General features: G+C 46.9%; 1 protein-coding gene across 7 annotated transcripts in view; it reads left to right on the forward strand.

Annotated features, from left to right (window-relative positions):
* COL27A1 (collagen type XXVII alpha 1 chain) overlaps positions 1-18,283 on the forward strand; it is a 203,893-nt gene that overhangs the window by 115,127 nt on the left and 70,483 nt on the right. For all 7 annotated transcript variants that reach the window (XR_012058524.1, XR_012058523.1, XM_072936676.1 and 4 more), the window contains 4 exons: positions 8,149-8,202; positions 11,779-11,823; positions 14,062-14,115; positions 14,472-14,516. Coding sequence is in view for 5 of the 7 variants with exons in the window: in XM_072936676.1 (XP_072792777.1) it covers positions 8,149-8,202; positions 11,779-11,823; positions 14,062-14,115; positions 14,472-14,516 (198 nt within the window). In the remaining 2 variants the exon portion in view is untranslated. The remainder of the gene's footprint in view (positions 1-8,148; positions 8,203-11,778; positions 11,824-14,061; positions 14,116-14,471; positions 14,517-18,283) is intronic.

Here is an 18,283-nt window from a genome sequence, read left to right on the forward strand (position 1 = left end):
AGAAGTGTCTGCACTGCAGATTGTATTAAACTTCAAATAGAGTGGAATATTTTCAGAAGTTCTTAAGCTCTTCTAGAGGAAAAGACTTAAAGGCAAAACTTGAGGAAATATATCCAAAGAGCTTTGAGCTCTTTTTTTGGTTCATCTTTGGTTTTGATGTATGCTTATATCTCTCTTTTTTGCATAGAGTGTCAGTACTGCACCAGCTGTGCTATTTTATATCTATGATTTGTTGCTTACAATCTGTTTTTTTAGTAGCATTCTTTTTAAAAAGATAGAAAAGAAGGAGGAGAAATTTAATTCAAAGACATACTTAGTAATTTTGAGGTTCATCTGAGGACTATTCACAAGTCAGTTAAACACAACTTAGGTTTCCTTACATTTTTCTAAGAACCTGGTGGTGCTGCTGGTCCTGTGCTCAGAGCCTCACTGTGTCAGGTACCATGCAAACACCTCGTGAAAGAAAAGCCCTGGCCCAAAGTGTCCATAAAACAGCACAGGATCAGACCCTCCCCAGGGCTGGGAGGATTTGGTAACAGCAGCACGAGCAAGCCATTAACACCACAAGCAGATATTTCTGTCTGTGCTCATCGTTCTGCTTTCTCTCCATGACACGCATGTCACACAAGCTGCTTGGCTCTTCCAGCTCTGTGCAAGCCAGGGATAGCCGAGTCTTTGCAGAGCTCTCCATTGAGCTCATCTGCTGAAGCTCAGCATGGAAATGCCAAGGATGACAGCTCATGTCTCACGGAAGGGGTGCCATAAAAAGACACATGGATTTGAAGTCATAGGGATCAGCATGGGAGTGAGTCCAGGAGGGTCCCTGCCCTCTGTCACCCCCAGCATGAGAGCTGGCAGCCACTGGAACCAGCCTCAGAGTTTGCTGGGAGCACCAGTGCAGTGCCAGGCTGCTGGAGCAGCTCCACTTCCCAGGAGCTGGCCACAGGCAGGATCCCCCTCTCCAGCTCTCACAGAGAGTGGCTCCTTCTCACCAAGCTCTTTTCCATGTCTGCTGTCTTCTTCTGTGGTGACTCACATGCATTAGCTCCTGCCTCCAGGGAGCACCAAGTTGCAATGAAGGCTTTTCCTTCATCTGATAAACTGTCAGAAGGTCGTGTGATACCCCTGCCCTCCTCACCAGCATGAGCAGGCTCTTGCATCAGATGAGAAGGCATCAACTGCCTCTGAATAGCCAAAAGCAGGGCTGCCTCTGGGTCAGGAAGGTTTCATTTTGTAGCCTCCCACAATGTTTTGATGGAGGGCTGAGATAGATCCATCCTGGACTATTGTCAATGCAGGTGAACCTGGTGGGAAGAAATGATGATGTCTGACTCCAGTTCAGAAGGCTGAATGATTTCTTTATTATAACTATACTATAATACATTCATATACTATTTAAAGGAGATACTAAAATTACATACTTACTTTTTCTAACTATTATATTTAAGTCACAACTTGTGACTCTCTTGCAAGAGTCCAGCCACAGGTGGATTGGATTGGCCATCAGGCTCAAACAATCCTCACCAGAATCCAATCAAGCAATCATTCTAGTAAACAATTGTCTAAGCACATTCTACATGAGAAATACAAGGAGCAGAAATAGAAATTGTTTGCTCTTTCTTTCCTCTGTGTTCTTCTATGCAAAACTCCTGAGAGAGAGAAGAATGTGCCTGCCACACTGGATGTCAGCATGGGGTTTGCCAAGGTACACAGGCTCAGCTCTTGTCTGTGCAAACACTGGGGAGACACACTCTGCCATGTGTCTGGAGGGGCTGGCATAGCCACAGACCACTGACAGAACAAATGTTGCTTCTCTCTGCAGGGACTGAGGTGATAAACATCTCCTCTCTTGCTCCAGTCTTTTCTCTGCTTTGGATGTAGCTGAGACCCTTCCTTGAGTGAGTGAGCCAAGGGTCTCCTGCACCACATTAGCTGAGACTTGGGGAAGTGTAACAGCATTTCATGGCACTCTAGATGTGGCCAGCCAAAGCTAGCAGAGAAATGAGTGGGCTGAAGAGCTGTGTGTACAGGTAAATCCACAAGATGAGCTGCAGGAGGGAGCACAAATGGTCTGTAGGAGATGATGGACAGGATTTGGGTAGTGCTGTCTTGTGCCAGTACCCCAGTACCACCAAAATGTTTGGTGCCTTTTCCAGGAACTGATTAATTTAAAAACAGAATATGCTTTTAATCAGTCTGTTTACATGAAAAGTCCGGTGGAGGTCCTGAAAACTAGCCATGAACAAAGCTCCTCTTTTAATGAGAGAGTTTTAGCCCATAGATCAGATGTTTCCTGTTAGCCATTTAAGTAAATTCTTTGCTTTTTTTTTTTTTTTTTTCCCTTTATTAACCTGAATTTTTAAAATAGATGTGGTTTGAGCAATCAGTGACTTTTTTTAATTCTGAAGTTGGACACTGAAGCTGGGCAGCTGGTCTGGTCTCTCCACCCCTCTTGGCCTGGTTCACCACTCTGAAATGCAGACATGAGCCCAGAGCAAATGTCACCATCTCTTTTTGGCCTGAGCTGTGTTCCACATGTCTGGAGTTTCCCAAATCTCTGTGGTGAGGTGCTTGCATGGTTACTTCTCACATGTTCCTATGTCCATGATTACACCATCCAAACAACCTGGCAAGGGGGACAAAGAATGGGCAAAACAAAATACTGAAAACACAGGGAAAAGATGCCAATAGCTATAACTTCCACTGAAAGAAAAGAAACAATCCTAAAGATATTTTTTTTCCAAGAATGCTCCTAAGTGACTTTTCCATCATCATTCAGAAATCTTATGAGGAACTGAACCAAGGTCTTCTGGGCATCTTTAATCCTTCAGGGAAAAGCTCATTCATAAATCAAAGCTCAAAAACTATTCTCATTAGAAATTATAAGGAAAAATAGTGCAGTTGTCACCTATGAGTCTGAAAGCATTTTGACCCCTAAAGCTCCTGGAGTTTCTTGGATGGGAGGCTGCTTGATTTGGAGATGTTGGCCATAGATAAGGAGGAGCAGTGGCAGGCTCAGTGCTCTCTGGCATTAGGCCACCGTGTCTGTGCAGTGGTAACTCAGAGCTCTGCAGACCAGGAAAAGATCCTGTACCAGTGAAAAAGGAATGGAGCAGGAGTGTGGAGGGGCTGGCATTCTCTTGAGTGATGTTTGGCTAGAGGGTCTTGAGGAAATTTTTCTTGTGTTGCTCCTGCTGTACTCCCACAGCTGGAGGATAATTGTGTTTAAAAATGCCCTGAAATCTTTGTCCAAAGAGGTGACATGGAGCTGTGAGGTCTTCGGGGGGTGAGAGCAAAGTTTCTTTCAGGTGGCAGAGGGGCAGAGCTGCAGCAGGACCCCCACTCCACACCCTGCCAGGGGTGGCATCTACCTCTCTGCAGGGATGGGAGCTGCCTGCACCCAGGGGAAGGCAGAGGTCCCCCTGTAGCTGTTGGGGCACAGCAGGAGCACAGGCTGTGCCAGGCTCCCTTTGGGGTGACTCCTGCTGGGGCTGAGCCTCCCCCTGCCCACCTGTGGAGGGGCTCAGTCCTCTCTCCACACCAGGAATTCTCTCAGAGGTGTGAGCTGCCAACATAAGCTACACTTGTTTGTTTTATTCTCCTTCTTTTTTCCAGTGAAGGCTTTCTCTCACCCTCAGCCTTGTTTCTACACCACCTTTTTTTTTTTTTTCTTTTTCCTTACTTAAATTATTTGACTTGCAAGGTCTGTCCCTGGGGAGGCTCCTGGGCAGTGATTCACCTGGCCAGAGCCAACTGGCAAAAAGAGACTTTTGCAGACAAGACAGGAGGGCTGGTTGGTTTGAGCAGCTTCACCTTCAGCCAACAGGAAAATAAAATCCTATTTTTGGAGAACGATTCTGTTGGCATGAAGACCTGCCTGGATTCTTCAGAGCAGCAACTGCCAGACTGCCTCCCGTACTCCTTCAGGGAAAGTGCTTTAAACTGAATCAGATGTTGTGTACATACAACACACCCACCCACACGTGAGCACCTGAAAGGACTTTGGGGGAGCAAAGGACACCGTGTGTGTCACCAGTCCCTGCTCCTTGAGACAGCTGCTTCCAGGGACAAGGGACAAGGAGCAGTGGTGTCTGCTCTGACAGGAGCAGCTTTGGCTGACAGCAGCCAGCAGAAAGGGCAGGCTGCTCTGTTTGCTTTCAGCAGTGGAAGAAAGGAAGGGGAGGTGGAGGGGGATGTAATCCCCTGATGCAAGAGGAGCTGGTTCCAGTGTCTGTCTAGGTCTGGTTGTTCTCAGCAGGAGTCTCCTGGTGTATGAAAGGATGCCCTTTGGAGGGAGTGGGGATGAAAAGGAATTAAGGCGCTATTGGAACATCTCAAAGATAGAGACTTTGTTACTGCTTCAGCTTCAGACTCCTCAGTGTAACCTGGGATAAATCAGTTTGTATCTCTCTGTGTCTCGGTTCACCGAGTGCAGCGAAGACAAATTGTGCAACCCCTGCAAAACTCTGCTTGAGTTGGGGACAGGGGTGCACAGGGGCGCCCAGGGTTTGTTAGTGCAAAGCATCAGCCTGTGTGCTCTCTCCAACTCCTCCCCAAGCCTCCTCTTGCTTCTTTCATTGAACTTCTCCTTCAGACAATGTGAAATCCATTCAGCTGGATGTTTTCCCCCACCTCCTCTCTGAATTTCCCAGCTGTGAGATAGAGCCAAAAGTTTTGTCATACCTGACTGGAGCACTGCAGAGAAGCACCCCGCTGGCTCTTGGCCAGCACAGCTTGTTGGTGGAGCATTTTCTTCCCAGTTCTGCTGCCATTTGCCATTCCCTTCCCTGTCCTGGTCCTTCTCTGTACATCCCGTCCTCCCACGGAGCAGGCTCTGTATTTTTCACTGAGATGTTTTCCTTTGCTATCCCAAATCTTAAGCAAAATTTCCAGGGACTAGTTTTCCTGAAAAAAAAAAAAACAAAAAAAAAAAAAACCAAAAACCCACCCTGAAAAATTATGGATTTTCTGTACCAAAAGCCCTTCTGCACTCACAGGAGACTCTGAATCTGCTGGATTCTCTAATCTCTTTCAAAAGTCTCCTGTAATGGGCTGCCAGTTGTGACCCTCCTTTCTGCCAGCACCATAAAATGAGCTTCCTGCCCCATGTGTTCCCCCTCAGTCTGGGCTCCTCAGGCTGTTGGAGCAGAGCACGGGAGAGCAGAGGTGTCACTGCTTAGGGGAATGAAACCAGGGGGATAACAGCCTGTTTGTAACTCCTGGGCTGCTTGTTTTAGTTGAATAGTGCTAGTTCTGTTCCTTGGGAACATCTCTCTCCTTTAGGTGCAGGCAGGAGAGGCACCAGAAATAACTTTTACAGACGTGTGAGATCCAATAAATTAGGACACTGTGGTCGCTGGAACTGTTATTGTGGTTTAAACTGCTACTGCTTACCCCATGGAAACAAAGTGCTTTATTTTTCATTAGGGGCTTAAAAGATTGATTGTTTCCTGCTGTGCAAGAGCTGTGCTGGGACAGCTTTCACAACCTGGTTTGGGTCTTTGCAGACTGTATGAACACTGAAATATCCTTCCTGTGCCACAGGCACCAGCCTTAGCCTCATTTAATTTGTAAAACCTGTGCTTGTGTGCTAAGCTTGACTTCTGGGCTAGGATGCCTGGGGTTAGTTCAATTGAAGCTGCTCTTTCCGTTTGTCTTCTCCTCTGGGTTTGTTTTACAGCTCAGGCCAAAATGTACCAGGGGACCACCCACCACCCCAGTAACGGGTGAGCTGGGCTGGGAGTTGCTTGTGCCAGCAACGCAGATGATGTGTTAAGGACCAAAAAAGTGTTGGCAAGGATGGGGCTTTGGTACTGAGTGTTGTCCTGGGCCTGTTCTGCTTTTCTTCTCAGCTTCCTCCCACTTTGACCCTTTTCTGTGCCACCTTGAGGACTGGCAGAACCCTGACCTCTGTGGGCAGTCACAGGATGCTGTGAACAGGTTTTATTGCTGAATCTCTTGGTTGCTGGGCGATATTGGCCAAGGGACCTCAGGTGCTCAGCTCCACCTTCCAAACACAGGAATAATCTGTTTTCTAGGTATTTGGAGATTGAGTCCTGGAAAACCTGTGTAAAAGTTAGACTTGTATTAACTCTATCACCTAGTGCCTCAAATTTCCTGTCTTTAAGCAGGAAGGTTAATGCTGGAAACTGAGGCATAAAAAAAGAGTGAAACACATGTGTGAAACATATGCATTTAAATAGTTCCTTCTCTGGGTTCTTTTATTCTGGCACAGGAGCACATTGTTTATGTCACATTGCAACAGATTTAAAACAAATTCGGACAATGGTGTTTTATTCTGGAGCAAGCATTCCCCTAGCTGATATTTTGCTGCTGTAGCAAAATTGTTTTAATTGTACCATTCCAAGTAGTAAAATCTCCCCATGCTGGCAAGAGCCCAGCTCCATAGCAGACCCCTCAGCAGCCACAGGGCCAGGCTGCAGCTCGGTGGCACCATGGGCCACTCCATGCCCAGCTCTGCTCTCTGAGGAAGGAAGGATGCAGCTGGGGGAATGCTGAAGGCTGTGCCTGAAATCTGCAGCAGCGTAAGTACAGTATCAGTCTATGCACACTCATATTTTCCTTGGCAAGCCACATGACTGTAAACAGCAAAATATTCTGGCAATCATCTTTTTTTTTTCTCTTGCCTGACCAATGAGTTTTCCCTGCACATCTCTCTTCTGATCTGATTGATTCAGCATGTAGCAGAGTTGTTTTTCTCCTTTTTTCATTAAAGAAAATTGTAGCCCCCCCTACCTTCTTGTTATATTTGACATCTTTGTCTCTAGATGGGAGAAGGCTGTTTCCAGTGGTTCCTTACCCACAGCTTCTTGGCATGTGCACATTCAGGGATGTAGTGCCTAGCTGGAGAAGGGCAGACAACTTTCCTATTCGCAGTGATTCCCATAAAATAGAAGTGTTGAATCCAAGCAAGCAATAGCTTATGTCACTTCAGCCCTTCATGCTGTAGGGAATTGGTACAGAAGAGCTGAAATGCTGGCTCTGAGGTCAGCAGCAGATTTTTTTGTTGACTTAAACAGGTCTCACATCTCTCACCTTAGATTTTACCAAGCAACTTTTTCTGTTTCTGTTCATCAGGAGCTGTAAACCCCCAAAGGTCAAGGGAGGTCTTGAATGACAGTTTCCCAGTGTAGTCTTCTGTCTGCTGTGATCATTTCAGTTTTCATTGTTGCTGATGGGTTTCCAGATAAGCATTGTCACCACTGGCTGTTGCATTCCACTTCCCTCAGATTTGCTTTACCCACATAATCAGTGCAGGGAAGCAGGCAGGAGAAGACAGCATCCTCTCCCTGTCTGCTTCATCCCTGTCTTTTAAGCTGTCAGGTATTCCACAACATGCCCATCTTGTCCTTTGTATTTCTGGTGAGCCAGAGAAGGGGATAAAGCACTTTTACTTTGACTCCCAGTCTGAGTTCTTCCTGTGGGAGACAGAGCATGGCAGCACAGGGAAGGGAAAGCTGCTTTGGGATCTGGTTGTAGCAGGGAATTGGGGGGCTTAGAGGAGCACAGGGTCTGTCTCAGACTGAGAGAGAACGTGTCACACCACTGTGCTCTGGCTCTGGCTCAGCACCTCCACTCCCTTCCCTACAATTGTCTGAAGTCTTCCAAACTTGTATCGGATATAATGAGATGAAGTCGTCTTTTGTGGTGACTTCTTCATGTAGTAAACATGGCCTTTCACAGCCCTGGGGTGTGGGCTGTAATGAGTTTGGAAGCGTTTGCTCCTCTGGCAAGCTGCAAGGGAGTGAATTCACCAGGCATCTCCGATCAGCTCCATTAAGCATCTGCCTGGGCTCCAGCAGGCTTTGTGCTGTCAGCTACCCTGAGAGAAGGGGGTGCTGTACAAATGGTCCTGTTAGTAGACAGCACTGAGTAATTCCGATTGACAATCCATTTTCAATATAGTCACTGCAGTGAGGTTTATGGATCAGGGGTTTTGGCCTTGTGGAGCTGTGCTGGTGTGGCAGGAGTGGTTTGGATGAGGACAGGCAGGCTGGTTGTCCCACATGTCCCTGTGTTCTGCTGCTTTCCAAAGTGCTGCACGGGTGCAAGGGGAGTTGTTTGTGACTGACTGTCTACACCAGGGAGCCTCAATAACTAACATTCATGTTTGCCTCCTCTTCTCAGGGCTTTCCTGGTAATTTTGGAGAACGAGGGCCTCCAGGCATCGATGGGAATCCTGTAAGTTCATAACGTTTTCCTTTCTTTTTTTCTTTTGCATAGACAGCACACTGTACTGCATCATGCTAATTAGAGCTGAGTGCAGCTTGTAAGCTTGGTGGCTGCTGCTGGCTGGTTTTGTCCCTCCTGGAAAAAAAAAAAAAGTACTTAAGTACTTCCCTGCCCTGCTGAAAATTCCTGTATTTGGTTCTTGTAACTGCCAGGTCATTTGCCATCAATTTTCTGTCCATCTCTTGCCTTTCCTGCACCTCAGTCATGACAGGTACTTTTTTATCCAGAAGGTGTGGGTAGGAGAAAATAAAGAGAAAAATGGCAAGGATGTTGCTCTGGCAGAGCAGGCAGTGTTGGACCATGTTGTCCCTACCACAGGGCACAGATTCCCTGCTCCAGTGCCTGGGAGCACTGAGGGACAGACTCCACACCCAAGCTGCTGCCTGCCCTGGGATTGCATGGGGAGTAAGACTCCAGTCTCCCGAGTTCTTGCCCTTCAGTCTTCATCTGAGTCCTGCTGGTTTCCTGAGAGTGGGATGTGTCTCCTGGGAATTGGGTCAGGATGGTCACAGAGGTCATTTAAACAGCTGGGTGCTGATAAGGTTTAATTTGCTCTGCTCTTGTAGCAGTAAACTCTGGGGATGTGCTGTGTTTGCCACTGCTCACAGAACATGTCCTCATGGTTTGCGACAGTTCTCAGATGAATTAATTATCCTAAACTATTTTCTGAATTACTTTGTTGGTTCTCCCTGAAATAGTATGTGAGCAGCACTGATTCATCTTTGAAATTCCTGCTGCCTTGGTTATTCACACATAATCACCATGCTGCTCTGGGGTTTGACGGGATGATTTGTGTGAAGTAACCCACTCCACATGTGCCTGCAAGTTCCCATTCGTCATATATGCAGCATAAAAGTTATTTTCACAACCGGCTCCAGTCACCAAGCCAAGCTCAGCTACAACTCCAGCCTTTGTGGGAATCCAGCACAAGAATCATAAACGCAGTGAACTGAAAGAATGATGTTCCCAAGGAATACTTCTGCAGGACTTTTCCCATCCTTCAGTCAACTTAAGCCATAGGTCAGAGTGGAATCAGTAGTCCCAAAGTAGAAAACTTTCTGATTGTACTGCTATTTCCAGTCAGCCCACCAGGAAGAGCAGGAATCCTGGAGAACAGGAAGACTTTTTTTGTTTGTTTGTTTTTCCCTAAATAACTTATTTTGTTTTCTTTTGAATATGCAAGTTGTCTAAGCCCCATTCAGAAGAAGTTCTCAATGCCAGTCAGCTGAATGGCTGTTCCCAGAGCCTGGGAGAGCAGCAAATGTCCAGTTAATTCATCCAGAAGGATTGCTCCTCTTTCATCTTATCAACGGCTTTTAAATATTAATGTGCCTTGGCGATCGCAGAATGAAAACAGACTGTTTGGGCTGACTTAAAGGGAGGTTCACAGGGTCACAAGTGGAGTCACAGACGCAGAAAAATGCCAGAAAGTCTGTTTGTGGAGCACACAAATATGCTAGGTTTGGTAGGTGGGGTGTGCAGCTGAGCTGTTTGATCTGTTTGATCCCCTGGTCGTGGGGAGGGCTGAACCCACAGCCTCTGATCTCCTTTCCATCCCTCTGGGCACAGGCTCCTCCAGCCCCAGGGGCATTCCTCCCTCCTACCAGCTCCTGAGAACTGTGGAGCCATCGCATTCCAGATCCCATGTTCCCCCCGAGTGCTTTAGCCTCTCCAATTAGGCGCTTAATCACTGGAATTAGACGTGGGAAAGGGCTGTTGATTCATCTCCTTCTCTCTTGTCCCAGTGCCCGGTCCATGCGCTGAAAAAAATGAGAATAGAGCCTGATTTCCCTCACAGGTCAGGGACTGATAGCCAGGAAAGGCCACTTGTAAATCCTCCATTTCCTAGACCAGGGAATGGCTCAAATTAACAGCTAGTCCTGTCCACATCTCCCAGGGGAGTCCACCCCCTCCTCTTCCAAGAGGAAATCCTCTTCTGTTAGCTGTGAGGTCATGCATTTCCACATACACCCGTTCCCTTGAGGAATATCAATATGACACAAGTCAGAAAATCTGGGAAGTGCCTCTTGGAGCTGGTGGGACCAAGAGCTGAGCATCCACCCAGCCTGCAGCCCAGCCACCCTGGGAGCCTGCAGAGCTTCCTGGGAAACCCAGGCCACCGTGCAGCTCCTGTGCTCAGCATTCCTGGGATACTCCCTCTTCTTCCTGAGCCCATAATGCCAGGCCTTGGCTAAAAGCTTGAAGCCAACCTTATAACAGTAGCTCTGAGGACACAGAAATCCCACCCATGAGGAACAATTGCTCCACAGATGTCCCAAGTATGCAGGAAAGGAACTGGCCATAAAAAAAAGCAATTTTAGGCTGGTTGAGATTATGAAACGCTTTTTTGTGTGTGTGCTTGCCCAATAGTCCTTTACTCCGCTTCCCATAAAATAAACACACATAACCCTTTACCCAAGGAGCCCTGAGCACATTCAGTCACGTTGCGTCCCCTTCTCTTTCCTTCTTCCACTGGGCAAATCTTTCCATAAAAGGGGAGCTCCATTGCACTGGGGGGGCTCCACCAGATGTGCACCATAAACTGAGCAGGGCTGTCAAAGCAAGTAGCCAGCATGATGCAGAGCAGGGGCAGGGCTGTCCGAGTTAACGGGAAGTTCAGCATTTCCAATGCACTTGTTTTGAGAGGCCCCGTTGGAGATGGAGGTGTGTGAGAGCAGGTCCTTGCCCTGACAAGCAGCTCACTGTTAGTGTGGCCAGGGCAGCCACCGAGGGGGACACGGGACAGGCTGAGCACCCCATGGTTGCTGAACTGCCCAGGGATCTGGATAGGTGAGTTTTGGAGGTCTGGCAGAGCTTCTCTGCTGTGCTTCACTAGAAGATGCCACCAAGCACCCGCCAGTTCTCCTGCATGTCTTTGGAGAGCTCACACAGAGAAAGTTTGTGGTGAAGCTGAGAAGCCAAACCAGCTCCACAAGCTCTGTCAGCAGTCTGACCCTTGGAATGATGAGCTCCAAGGTGCCACATACACTCCCAGGACCCATTTGCCAGCACCAGAACCTGCCATACCCTCTCCCTAAACTACCCAGTTTCATTTTCATGCAGCCTGTGAGTTTTATTATTACATAACCACTCCCAAAACCTCACCCTTCTCAATGCTAAAGCAGCAGCTTTCCTCTCCTTCCCACCTTAGCCTTGCTCTCCCCATGTCTCCTATCCCTCTCCCTGCCAGTGGCTGGAGCTCACCTGGAGCAGGCTCCCACCTCTCCCCTGCCCAGTGAAATGTTCCTTTCGCCCAGCCTGCTCCTGGAAGGGAAGTCAGCCCTGGGAATAACTGCCCAACAACAAGCAGCCTGTGTCCTCCCAGGATGTGCTCACAAGTGCACTCCTGAAAATAGAAGTTCTGGATCGCTTGGGAGGGGAAAGGGGCTGGGGGTGAAAGGGGGGATGGAAGGGGGAGGGATGGTCTTTTCCCTTCCCTCAAGCCCTTGAAACACTAAGCTGCCTTTCAGTCTCTGCTTGTCTATAAAGTGTTCCATAACCATGTGGGTTTGTCTTTCCTTTTAGGGAGAATTGGGAGCCCCAGGTCCTCCTGGAGTCCTTGGACTCATTGTAAGTACAAAAACAAATGGAGATCTGGCTGGTCTGGCTTTAACCCTTTCAACCTGCCTAACTGCACACAGATTTTCTTCCTGTGAGCAGGATGAAGAGGTGGGGGAGGTATGACATCCAGGGAGAGAGGGGGTTTCCTGATGGATTGGGAGGTGGAGGAGGGCAAACCCTTTCCAAGCAAAAGGAAACAGATTAGATGTTTGTTGTTAGTGTCTTTCTTTCTCATGATAACTTGCCCTTTTGATAGCGTTTGCCAGGGTATTCCTTCAAAGATGCAGCATTCATTCCACACCAGGACCTCTTAAAAAGCAAGTCCCTGTAAGCAGTGACCTGAGGGACACACAGTTCTTGCTCACTGGAGAGTCTGAGGGCAGGAACAGAATGTCCTCTGGGTAGACAGGAATTTTAAAAGCACTTTCACCATCCCATCAGTAATCCAGGTAATTTTGTACTCAGCCAAATTCCACCCTTCCTTACACTTTTCCCCCAGCAGGAGATAAATGGCTCTAAGGATGGGTGGCAGCTCCTCCTCTGGCAGCTGTGCTGGGGTTAGTGAATGCCCAGCTGAACACAGTATGATTTATTTTTAGGTCAAGGGACTTGTTTTAGGTTATTCTCTTCCATGCACGAAAATTGGTAGGCTCTGTTACTACTACAGCATTCTTTCATAATGATTCCTCCTCAGCTGTGACAAACAATGGAAATTTGACTTGTGAGGAATGGTTAAAACCTTCCCCTTTTGCCTTTCCATAGCTTAAATTACAGGAGTGTGTGTCAGCTTAGATCAAGGCCTCCATTGCAGTAGGCATTGCACAAACCCAGAAATCTTCCATTCCTTGAAGGAACAGCAGGGAATATGGTGATACACCCATCTTGGAGATGGGGGATTGAGGCAGAGGTGGATTCACAGGAATCACGAACTAGGTCTGCTTCCCCTCATTAGTGGAGATGAAAGTGGCCACTTTAGCCATAGCAGCAGGAAGGATGTGGTCCTGTCAAATAGCTGGAATATGAAGATTGTTATTTAAAACAATACCATTGAAGGCATAGTCCAGATTGAATTATATTCCTCCTTGCTTTTGGAAAGATTTATCTTTTCCTTGTTGCCCTTATCTCACAGATGTTTGGTTTGTTAGAAAGTGTAAGGTCAGAGATGGCAAATGTGATCATGATCCTTCTAGAGATGATGGAGTCAGAAGCTGCCTGTCCTCCCCTCCACACTGGCCCAGCCAAACTTCAAACTGAGATTCAGGTCAGATGGAATCAGATCTTGTGTCCCAGGGTAACATGAATCTCCTGAATTCAGGCTGCTGAAGCATCTCTAGTGGGACAGACTGCGAGTGACCTCCTCCATCCTCCTGGGGAGCAGAGAGCACATCCATCCTGCCTTGTCCTCCCTGTGGAGGACAGCTCCAGCTCCTTCCCAGGGTGTGCACACAGGGCTCACACTGCAGGGCATGGAGAAGGTGACACATGGCCCCTGTTCAGTCTCGTCCTTGCCACCTGCAGCCACCCCAGGGACCAGCCAGGCTCTGGCTGCCTCACGCACCCTGCAGAGTTTGGTTCACGGTGTAAGAGAGGCTGAAGAGCAGAATTAGGTGTAACTAAAGCCTCTCGCTCTCCTAATTAACCATGTGGGCAGAGCTCTAAGTAAAGGCATTTCTACAAGCAGCCTTTATGCTAGGAGGTATGAAAAGGGCTCTGTTGGGGTGGCTGCAGCCCAGCTCTCTCTGTGTGACCACGGCCCGGGGCTGCGGCTGCAGAATCGCTCCTTCAGGGAGCCTGCCCTGTTTATTTACACACTGAGGCCAGGCTGGTGCACCCTGTCACTGCCTCTCTTCATGGCAGGGAGCAGCCAGAGCCCATTTCAACACAGCACTGAAGGGTTTCTGTTGTGCATCACACATGGGTGCCCAGAGCAGCCAGAGCTCTGCTGTCCTCCTGTGTTAGACTAAGTCCCAGCACACAATGCCACCAATGCTGATTTCTCTCTGCAGCAGGATGAGACACCTCTGTCCCCACCTCCTGTCTCTCCTCTCTTTTTCTTGAGTGCTGCATTTATTTAGGGGCTGTCTGCACATTCAAAGAGCCTTGATTCATGCCAGGATGCTGCTTCTGTTGATATCAGTAGTGCATTTCTTCAGGGACACTGAGACTGGATATCAGAGGAATTTCACACTGCATGTGATCTGTTGGGTTTGCACCTAATGACTGTGGTAATTTTCTTTCTCTCACTAGGGTGACATGGGCCCTGTTGGACCAATTGGATATCCAGGACCAAAAGGATTAAAGGTAAGGGAATCTCGGAGCTCTCATCCCTCCAGAGCTGGGCTGAAGGTTGTTCTGTTCCTCCCTGGGGCAGTGGTGGCTGTCCTGAGAGAAAGGGTGGGCAGCAGTGGTGTTGAACACAGCATCCCACTGGTGCTCCACAGTGGGTGTAAGTCAGTGGAGAATTCCAGAAGCATTTTCCCACATTAAAAATGTGTGATGGAGCACACTTTGGGAGCAGTCTGGCATTTGACCTTGAGACTGTCCCAGACCACTGCTGTGGGTCTGAGCCACCAGCCCCATCAATAAACAGCAATGTCACAGACCTGAGCCAGTCTCCACCATGGCTCAGCCTCACTCTGAACTTTCTTTTGTTTCAGGGGCTGATGGGAAACCCTGGAGAACATGGACTGAAAGGTGATAAGGTGATCTGAATACTCCCTTATTGCACTGTGTTTTAATTTGCATGTGAAACCCTCTTTCTAGTTTCTCTTTCTTATTCAGCATCATAGTGCTGGTTCCACTCTGGCCATCTATACCCCATCCTCACTCTCCCTCCATTCGTGACACTCTAGTTTTGATTTTTCTTTCTTTGATATCTGCCCCATCTCCTTTTCCATGGAGTATAGATAAATTATGCTCAGATCCTCTTTGGAGCTCTTGTCTTCCACTGATGATGACAGTAACTGAACAATTACCTGGTGTTTTTACAAGTACACTGTTTTTATGTTGTTTACGTGGTGGGATGGGGAGGAGATGATCCAACACTGACAGAGAGCTTGCATTAATGCATTTAGGGGAAAGATGTGGTGTGAAAAAGCAGCCCTGTATCAAACAAACCAGGTGGATCCCCTGGAAAAACTGTTGTGTTTGGGTACCTCTGCTCCTGTTCAAGGAGCCTCACCACACTTCAGCTTCCTACTGAGAGGAAATTGCCTTGTCCCAAACTGATATAAATCACATTAGAAAAAGCAAAATGGAGAGGGGCCTTGATTGCAGAGATTTAGTGGTGCTGGCACAAAACACACAGCTTCAGCTAAATCAGCATGAAGCTGTGTGTGTAAATGTCTCACTGTCACAAGAGCCCTCCTCCTACAGATATTCAGCTGTAGGATTTATTTAGTCTAAAGGAGTGGGAGGTGCAGTTATTTATTGCTGGCTCTGATTGCTCGGGAGGGCAGTGGAAAATGACCATTAAGTGTATTCTCCTCCTCCTGTCAGATGTTTTATTCTCTTCTCAGATGTTTGCTTTTAGAGAATGATTTAGCAGCCCAGACTGCACAGGGGGGGAGTAGTGTCAAACCAGTTGATTCAACTCTTCTTATACTATAGCAGCTCTTTGCCAGGACTCCTGTGTCTGTAATTTCCATTTCTCCTTTGTGCTGCTTTCCCACTTCTGTGGAATGACAAGGCAAGAGAAGGGTTTTTTCTTTAGGACAAGCTTAAGACATTGTAGCTGGTTTCTGGACTAAACCCCAGATCCTGGAGTCAACAGACTCCTCCATCCACTCCTTGGGAGAAATGGTTAAATATCTCAAGAATCACTAAGATCTAAATCATTGCTTAGCACAACTAACCTTCCTGGACAGTTCAGTCTCCATCGCTTCATAGAAGCTGCTCTGTTTCTGCCCAGTATCTCCCCAGCCACTGCTATCACAGTAACCAAATGCTTTGTGGCTCTCTCTGGAGTTATCCTTAAAATACTCACAGGTGCAGAATTATCCATCCCCCAACAATCCCACGTTCCTGAGGTGCAGGAAACCTTTTCCTCCCCCCTGCAAACTCCAGGCTGCAGGTCATCCTGCCTTCCTGGCTTGATGAAGATTTAATTGGATGTCTGCAAGCTCCTATTAATCCCATCTGTCTTGGTCACATCCAAAAACACGTGGCCTTGTACAGGTTTGTCTTTTTGTAGCTGAGGAAAACTCCCTTCAGTCAGCAGCAGTCAGATGGATGCTGGTAAAACCTGAGAACAATGACAGGGTGCTGGATGTTTGTGTAGGCAGCAGGAATGTCACTGATCTGCCACCTCAATCTGCCTGGGAGAGTGTCCTCACACCACATGGCCAGGTGTGAACCAGAATAAGGGACAACATCTCACTCCTCCAGCAACAGGCAGATCCAGGTCATCCTTCTGTTTCCATTCCTGTGTTTTCATGGAGGAAAGGAGAGGGGGAAGAGAGGGTTGTATCTGCTCTGACAGGGAGAAGTGGAATTATTGTGTAACTCTGAAATAAAGAGTGGCTTGAGAAGACCAGATTGGGTGATGAGTGCAGGGGAAAGGTGGAGGAAGCAGAGGAAATCCCAGCTACTTGTTCTCACAAAGGAGTCTGATGAATCAGGACATCTGTAACTTGTGGAGGACACGGCTCAGGCAAATACCTCTGGAGCTGTGTGGCATTAGGTCTCTTTGCATTGCTAAGCAGGAAGTCTTGGGAACAGAGGCTTCCAATCGAGGAAAACTGAGGGGATTTTGCACAACAGCCTCCTCTGCATCCCACAGACTGCAAACACATCCCACAGCTGTGCACTTGGTCCTTTCCCTTGTAGCCTCTCTCTGTGTTGGGTTACAAAGGGCCTCAGCTTGTCTGAAGCTGCATTTCTTTTTATAGGTGAAACATGAAGCACAGGCAACATCCCATGGGCAGGGGCTGTTTGTAATTTCAGATCCTACATTCCTTTTCCTGCCCTGTGAACCAAGTCCTTGCAGGCCCATTTCATCATCTCAGCGTCGCAGTTTTTAATAACAAACATGCCTGACCTCTTTCCTCTGTAATTTTTCCCTCATATTAAGGACACAGATCCCAAGTGCCAGTTCCAGGGCAGGTAAAAGGTGATGCCCCAGTCCTCAGTTCTGGTTTAAGAACAGCCATAGATGGACTGTTCACGCCGTGACATTTTGCTGTGCTGTCACAATAACATGTGAACATCTGGCATGAAGTCCAGCTCAGGTTAAGAGATGAGTTTTGTTTCCCCATTTTCTTCTTCTTTCTCTAATGCCCATTTCTCAGAGTGTTTGAAAACTGGTTTCACTGTCATGCCCCACTTTTCCTAAAGGTTGGAAACAAAGGTTTGCTCCTGCGTTTTGCTGTGCTCAGGAAACTCTTTTATTTTAGTAGTTATTACTTAATGTCCAAATATTTCTTCTGAAACAGTATTTCAATGGCCACTTGTACTGTCTGGGTAGAAATTTGCTTAATAAAAAATATCATCTTTCTTCTTTGACCCTCGGAATTGACAATAAAGACAAACCTCAGAGCCAACCTGTCACTTCCAGAAAAGCTGTTTTCATGCTGCCTTCAGTCAGGAACCAGAATTAAGTAGATCTCAGTGTTTTAAGCCTTGGACTATATAAAATAAATAGAAAATTCAGAGAAGATGAGAGAAATCTGTGAAGGAGCTGGGTAACACAGTAGGGTTTTTGCCTTTTCTGTTGTATCTAATACTTGGGTTCCTTCCGAACTGAAGCTGTGTAAAGAGCTGATTGTTTCCATTTTGCGTTGCCAAAAAAAAAAAAAAATGGAAAATAGTTCAGATGAAACAAAATGTTGGGTATTTGACTCAAATTAAAATATTTTAGGTTAAAAACCAAATGAGTAAAATCAATTTAACATTTTTAAGAGCAACATTTTAATTTTGCTATGTAAAAGACTTGTTTTGAAGATGGTTCAGTGAAATGTTCCGGGAACATTTGCCAAAACATTTAAGCAAATTTAGTGTGAATCCATGAAATGTTTCCATCATTGAATCTGCATAGCTCTTAATTTTTTTCCTTCTGAAAAATTGTCTTTGAAAAGTTTTTACCAACTCAAACCTGAACCATCTACAATTTGATTATCTGCATGTTACTGAAGTAGTTACAATTATTTCAGCTTTCTGATAACTAGTGGGTGGCTTTTCTGAAGTGAAGTGGACTTTCTCTGACATCTCTGTGGACTTTGGCTCTGTTGCAGGACTCCATATGTCTTCCATGTGGGCTATGTTTAAACATATAGCCGTGGAGTGGCTCATTCTCTTGCTGGAAACCAAGTTCATGGGACAGAGTTCCTCCAGCAGTTAATTTTGTTGGGTCTTGTCATTGTACCAAGTTATTGTAGTCATCCCTCCCTTGACTTCCCAAGTAGAATTTTCCTTTCTCTGCCCCATCATTGACTCATCCGTTGTTTAAGTAAATCACTAAATGCATGAAGCT

The sequence above is a fragment of the Taeniopygia guttata genome, chromosome 17 (assembly GCF_048771995.1).
Source record: "Taeniopygia guttata chromosome 17, bTaeGut7.mat, whole genome shotgun sequence".
NCBI lineage: Eukaryota > Metazoa > Chordata > Aves > Passeriformes > Estrildidae > Taeniopygia > Taeniopygia guttata.